At 41.5% G+C, this 7,928-nt stretch overlaps 1 protein-coding gene across 1 annotated transcript; it reads right to left on the bottom strand.

The window, feature by feature from the left end:
• Window positions 1-2,345: 2,345 nt before the first annotated feature.
• On the bottom strand, window positions 2,346-5,931 carry LOC125528714. Its single transcript, XM_048693145.1, has 3 exons — window positions 5,804-5,931; window positions 2,770-3,231; window positions 2,346-2,600 (listed from the first exon to the last, which is right to left on the bottom strand). The coding sequence occupies exons 1-3, from the start codon at window positions 5,822-5,824 to the stop codon at window positions 2,346-2,348; spliced, it is 738 nt and encodes a 245-aa protein (XP_048549102.1). The 5' UTR covers window positions 5,825-5,931.
• Between the last annotated feature and the right edge of the window lie 1,997 nt (window positions 5,932-7,928).

The raw sequence follows: 7,928 nt of genomic DNA on the forward strand, positions 1-7,928 counted from the left end.
CAAGTCGATGCTTGACATTCAACTGGGGACCCCTTGACAAAAAAGACACACACAACCCTACTTGCAAGTCGGTTATCAACATGCAATTGGGGACCCCCGACATAGGCACACACATTCCCTAGTTGCGAGTTGATGGTCAACTTGCAACTGCGGCCATGAATAAACACACACACCCCCCTAGTTGCGAGTCGATGGGCAACTTGCAACTGGGGCTCATTAACAAACACACACCCCCTAGTTGTAAGCGTTCCTTGACATTCAGCTAGGGACCCCTTGACAAAAAAAGACACACACACACACACCCCTAGTTACAAGTCATTTATCGACATGGAATTGGGACCCTCGGTACACACACCCACACCCCCCTAGGTGCGAGTTGGTGGTCATCTGGCAAAACAGGGGGCTACAAATAAAACACACACGCACGCACACGCACACACACACTATCTCTAGTTGCAAGTCGATTATCGACATGCAATTGGGGACCCTTGACACACACACCCACACACCCCCCTAGTTACGAGTTGATGGTCAACTTGCAACTGGGCTCGTCAACAAACACACACACACCCTAGTTGCGGGTCGATGGGCAACTTGCAACTGGGGCTCATCAGCAAACACACACACACACACCCTAGTTGCAAGTCGACGCTTGACATTCAATTGGGGACCCCTTGACAAAAGGGCACACACACCCACCCTACTTGCAAGTCGGTTATCAAACATGCAATTGGGGACCCTCGACACAGGCACACACATCCCCTAGTTGCGAGTTGATGGTCAACTTGCAACTGGGAGCCACGAATAAACACACACACACATCTCCCTAGTTGCAGGTCGATGGGCAACTTGCAACTGGGGCTCGTCAACAAACACACACACAGACACCCTAGTTGCAAGTCGATGCTTGACATTCAACTGGGGACCCCTTGACAAAAGGACACACACACACCCTACTTGCAAGTCGGTTATCAACATGCAATTGGGGACCCTCGACACATGCACACACATCCCCTAGTTGCGAGTTGATGGTCAACTTGCAACTGGGAGCCACGAATAAACACACACATACACACACACATCACCCCTAGTTGCGAGTCGATGGGCAACTTGCAACTGGGGCTCGTCAATAAACACACACCCCCTAGTTGCAAGTCGATGCTTGACATTCAACTGGGGACCCCTTGACAAAAAAGACACACACAACCCTACTTGCAAGTCGGTTATCAACATGCAATTGGGGACCCCCCGACATAGGCGCACACATTCCCTAGTTGCGAGTTGATGGTCAACTTGCAACTGGGGCCACGAATAGACACACACACATCCTTAGTTGCGAGTCGATGAGCGGGTTGCAACTAGGGTCAACTTGCAACTAGGGGTCCTCAACAAAACACACATGCCCCCTAGTTGCGAGTCGATGCTTGACATGCAATTGGGACCCGTTCATAAACACACACACACACACACACCTCTATTGGCAAGTCGGTTATCGACATGCAATTGGGGGCCCTCAACACACACACACACATCCTAGTTGCATCCTGGTTATCGACAAAGCAAAAATGGGGACCCCTCAATAAACACACACTCCCCCTAGTTCCGAGTCGATGGTGGGCTTGCAACTGGGGACCCTCGACAAACCACACACACACACACACACACACATATACACACACCCCCTGGTTGCGAGTCGATGGTCAACTTGCAACTAGGGGTCCTCAACAAACACACACACTCCCCTAGTTGCGAGTCGATGGTCAACATGCAACTGGGAAGAGCAACACACACACACACACACACACACACCCTAGTTGCACCTCAATTGTCAACAAACACACACACTCCGCTAGTCCCTCCTTGTTGTGAGTTGATGGGTTGCATACAATAGGGGACCTTCAACAAAACACGCACTCCACTACTTGATGGCTGAGTTGCAAACTCGGGATGTTCAAGAACAAGCTTCAAGAACAATCTCATACAAAACACACAAAAAATAAGGCGTCTATGAAAAACACTATATTTTTGTTACTAAAAAGGAAATGAGCAAACAAATTGTGTGTATAGTGCAGATGGGTAATGGTGTTTATCATTACAAAACATAACAAAAGAACGTAAAAAGACATTTACTCCTAAAAAAGATATTGATGAAAAATATAACAACACTTATCATTACGAGAAACGCATATTCCACATAGTTCTTAAGCACACATAGATAAGAAACATCGCAATACGAGGGGGGGTTACTTGGTTCTTGTCAAGCGCATAAACAAAAGATGGCAGCGATGTTTTGCATCAGCATACTACGTAACTGGGAACATAGCTTCTCGAAAAGAAAGTGAAACTTAAAGCTTGCTGACGACGACGGTAACATTCATGTAAGACTTGCTGCTAGCCTTGAATAACATGAAGATGTAGTCATTGATCACCAGGGTAGTCTTTGAGAGGAAACACCTCCATTGCTTTTTGTTGAAAGCTATACGACCATCAGTAGACGTGCTGTATTCAACACGAGTCTTTGCCTCCCCACTGCTTAGACAAACCCCAGCCAACCCTTCTTTAGGGATGTTCAAGCTTGAAGCAACCCTCTCTGGCACTTTCTGTATCCACAACAAAGAACAGAAAAACAAAAAACATGAAAAATAAAAAAGCTTGAAGCAAAGCAAGAAAAACTGCATGCATTTAAGAAAAAAAATGATGCATATAAACAAATAAACTAAACACAAAAAAGCAAACTTAAAAAATGAAAAAGAAATAAACAAAACATACCATTTGTCCAGCTTGAGTGTCGGTTGTAGTAAGACAGTGTACAAAAGATACTCCTAAAAACTCGGTCTTGAAGCTGAGCACCAATGCATTGAGAATGTCCTGTTGTGCATCATTCAGAGTTATGCCCCTTGTATACTCGATCGGTATGCTGCCACCGTCTTCATCCACATCTGAGTTGTCTCCATCTATCATCTCTACATCACCATCCACGTCTGAAATGCTTCCTTCAACTGGCTGAACAACAACATATGCCTGGCGCGGATGCATGTCCAAGTCAAAAATGACGACAGCACCCTTCCGAAGTGAAAAGTCAGAAGTGAATTTCTTCCAGCCACTCCCCTTGATCCTGGTCCCGTGTGCCCCCTTCACAATGTCAACAGAGTACTTGCGTCCATGTGCTTGAAACCGCATGTAGTAACCGGTAACGCCATTGACGTAGACTCTTGCATTGCATGGGACAGTCTATAAATGTAAAAAAAGGAAAGAAAAAATAATTAGGAAAAATGGACATATGATAAAGAAGACATGTCTGAGTACAAGAGCCCGACCATCCAAAATGCAAAATCCACGCGCATTTTGACCGTGACTTGAACAATCAGGATAAAAAGACATATAAAAAAGATTTTTATTTTAAACCGGATCAATTTCATGAAAAAATGACATAATTTATTAAACAAAAGCACACATCAAACAAAAAAAAGAAAAAAAATGCACATGTAAAAAAACTTCGCCGGATTACCGCTTTAGACAGGAACTCATCCGTAATGTCAATCTTGAAGTTGTTGTCAGCACCGTCATCGCAAAAGTTCCCACAAAGCTCACAAGATGATGAGAAGAAAAAAGAAAAAAACAACAGTTAACTGCTGATTATTTTAGTCAAACAAAAATGCAAAAGCTCTATCATTTCACATGCTATCTGCACTTATACATACAAAGAATTTTTCATGAGAAAAAACAAGTGAGTTTAGTATACTGAAAACAGACTATATTTTAAAAAAAGAAGGTTGAGGTTGGGATAATGTAACTGAAACAGAGCTCACTTCAAAGAAAAAAGTTCAGCACTAGTGAGTTTACCTACCGGTACTAACTGAACAAACTCAATACCATTTTCACTTGCCACATCGTATTAAATTCTCTCTAGTATTTATATATCAAAAAACAGAATATTCTGTCAGATTTTCAACCATGTATACTCAAAACAAAGAAAAATCTGTAAAATTCAGACATGTATCTGTAAAAATGCATATCTATCTATAAATTTCCAGAGTTGTACCATATGCCACAACTTCAAGAAATGAAAAACCTAGCTTAGTGTGAAAAGTTTGAAGTATTCATTCACTAGGTATCTCGTAAAACAAAAAAGAAAAAGAAAAATGTGGCTCCTCATCGAACAAAAAAAAGTTGCAGACATTCCCACCTAGCAAAAAAAGGTTTTCAAACAAAAAATAAAATAAAATAAATAAAAACATGTGAAAACACCATCAGCGTCTCCTCACTACCGGAAAAAAACCCCTATTCCCTTAAAAAGAACTACACATGCCCCTACAAACACACACAAAAAATTCGGACACCTATGTATGAAAAAAGAAGCATGGCAAATGTATGCCACTGAAAAATATTGATCCACTCGCATTATGCCTTCTTAAATTTCAGAGGTAAAAAATGGAAGGCATCTTTATCTCCTGTCTATATGGAAATATGAGCTAGAAGTACATGTATGTACAGACTCTAAATTACAAAACTGAGTGCTAGCTGCTACATTCAGATTTACACACACAAAAAACAGACTAGATTGCAAACTGGGTGCTATCTGCTACATACAGTTCAACAAACAGGGATCAAAAAGATGAACATATAGATACTATTCACCATAACAAGGGAGGATCTATAACTTGTTACTATTCATCAGCTATATATAGATGCACAACTATGGGCATGTGCATGAACATAACAGGGGAGCATCTGTACCTAGTTGCTATTCATCAGCTCCGTATACGAGCGTGTGTTCAGACATTCCACAATCAAAACATTTCGTTTCATTCTCTAGAAAAAATGTGTGCATCTCACATTCAAAGACGAATCTAATAGACAACTAAACCAACAACTAAAACTAGGAGGTGTGTTCAGGTTGCTATGAAATAACTAAAACAGAGTTCATTTCAAAAAAGGTTCAGGACCAGTGAGTTTATCCACCTAGTTACCATTTGTTTCACTTACCACATCACATAAATTTTCTCTAGTTCTCATAAATCAGAAAAATACTCTGGTTAGATTTTGAAATCACATATCTTCAAACAAAAAAACATTTTAACAGAAAATCTGTAAAAATCTAAAAAACAAAAGCTATACATTCAGACCTGCTACTATTATACTTTCAATTTCTGGAGTTGTACCATATGCCACAACTTTTAAGAAATCAAAAATACCTCGCTTAAGTTTGAAGTATTCAGAAAAAGACTATACATGCTCCCTACAAACAGACACACACAAAAATTCAGACATTCCTGTCTGAAAAAAGAAAGGATTGCAATGTATGCCACTGAAAAAGTTTATTCTCTCGCATTATGCTATTAAATTTCAGACAAAAAATGGTTGGCAACTCTGTCTGCTATCTATATGTAGTATGTGCTACAAACTAGAAAATCCCTAGATGTACAGACTCAAGATTATGAAAATGGGGTGCTAGCTGCTACATTCAGATTCACGCACACACAAAAAAAAAAAACTGGAAAAACCATATATGTACAGACTCAAGTTAGAAAAACTGGGAGTGCTCGCTGCTACAATCAGATTCACACACAATAAACAAAATCTACAGCCATGGGCATGAACATGACCGGGTTGTCTTGCTAGTTACTATTCATCAGCTGCATATTATAGGCGTGTATGCCACTCATATAAACACCCCCACCCCACCCCCAGGTTCTTCCAGGTTCTTGATGTTCATCCCTAAAAACAAACAAAACATCCCTAGATGCCATGGGAAAACAGGAAAAAAATGCGAGGAAAAGAAAGAGGGGACAAACATACTCACTCCGCTGACTTCTCCTGCCATCTCTGTCGCCACAAGCCCACCAGATCAGGTCGTCTCTCCCTTGGATTCGAGTCAAAAAGGAATACAGTGGGGCGGAACAAGGGATGAGGAGGGGAAACAGAGGCGAGGAGAGTGACGACTGGACTCCAGATCAGGTTAGACTGTTCGGATTTCTAAAGAAAGCCCAACAAACAAACAAAATTGAAAGCCGGCCCAAACAAAAAATCGGAGGCCCGCTCCGCTGTATCCCACTCGGCCCGACAAAACAAGACAACGCGACGATGCGAGCGCATCACCTCGCGCGCGAATAATAAAGCATCAACAGATCGTACGGTGGAAACACTTAGATGTGACATCCTTAGTTTACATCTAGATATGAATTAGTCATTCTGTATATCTAATGGCTAGGAAGTTAGATGTAAAATAGTTATTTCACATCTAGATGTGAAATAGCAAACCTGAAAGAAATATACTCGTACTCCATTGTCGACGTAAGAAACAAAACTAGTATTCTATCGTGTCAGCCCCCGTCCAATTAAACCAATCAGATCGAAACCAACCGAACCAAAAACCAAATTGAGACTATTAATTTTAGTCGAGACCACTCTTGGGACTGGTAGATCCGCCCATGGTATTAGCACCATCAGATGTTTCTCTAATGTCAAGCTGCTAACTGGCCGTGTTTAATTAGCGCCTAGTGGGGCTTTGGTAAACTCCTGCTCTGGATGATGGATGGATGGACAAGCTTAAGCATTTAATACCACCACCACTAGCTAATATCTTGGGCTGCATGCATGTGCAAGCAATGGCCAAAAGCATGGCGGCTGAATGGAACGCGCCAACTGCTGATGGACTAACGTTGGATCGGTCAGTACGTACTACATACAGTACATTATTACCTGATACTATAAATTAACAAAAGTCCCCTGTATGCAACTTGCACCATAGTCATAGTGTAAGCCAAAATGCTTTTCTTAGCGGCCAAGGAATCAACCGTTGGTGCCTTGCATTGAGATTCATGAGCACTGTTCACGTATGAATAAACAAACTCAATCACTTTTTGTGCAATACAGCGAGTGAAGATGGGAATACATGCCATGCATGTCAGGTTTTTATCTGCTTTTAAGTACAGTATGAGAGAGAGCGAGAAAAGTACAGCTGCATGCATTCTCTCTTCTACAAAAAAAAGTCTTGCATTTTATGTCCGTGTGATATTTGGAATCGTTGAGAACTTTTGAACCAAATTTTCATTTCTAAAACCTTTTATATATTTGAGTTCAGAGCAACAAGATCTTTAAAACAATAAGGAACTCGAATGTATTTTGACATTTTTGAAATTTTACTGTTTCAATCGTTTGTCAATTTTGGATTATTTTACTTATTTCAGAAAACACATTACACTCATTTCAAAAACCACATTACACTCATTAAAAAAGAAATTTCGCTTATTTCAGAAGACACATCACACTCATTTACAAAAGATAGAATTCGTTCATTTTACTTAACCACATTACACTCGGTATGTGTTCAATCGGCCAGTGCGAACATATAGTACATTATTTGCCTATTAATGACAAAAGTCCCCTGCATACAACCTGCACCATAGTCATAGTGCATGCATGCAGAGCGTGATCGACCCCCAAGGACTTTGGCTAATAATTCACCAGCTAGCTAAATGACGCGCCGTGGAACGCGGCAACATGCATGCATCAGCATCAGCATCAGCATCAGCATCATCGATCCAACTCCAAGTTGCAGTTGCATGGGTGAATCTATGAAACAAAATGGCACGTGCGTCAACTAACCGCTTACATTTGTTAATCATAGTTAATAGCTTGATCCCCTTGTCATGTGGTGTGATGTGCACTCGTCGACCCTCGATCGATAGCTACCTGGCAAGTGGCAACTTACCTGTCTAGCTTAACTATGGACCCAATCTATGCTTAGATCTCATGTACCGTATAAAAGGGGACCTTCTCCATCCCAGATACTATCAGCTAGCTTCAGACAAAACACACCCACACATAAAGCAGTTCAGTTGGAGACCGACGAGAGAAGACATGGCGGCACTAGTAACCCCGGCAGCCGCTTCTGCTGCGCTGGTGTCCGAGATGATGGCTCAGGG

Source organism: Triticum urartu, unplaced genomic scaffold (genome assembly GCF_003073215.2).
Source record: "Triticum urartu cultivar G1812 unplaced genomic scaffold, Tu2.1 TuUngrouped_contig_5057, whole genome shotgun sequence".
In the NCBI taxonomy this organism is placed as follows: domain Eukaryota; kingdom Viridiplantae; phylum Streptophyta; class Magnoliopsida; order Poales; family Poaceae; genus Triticum; species Triticum urartu.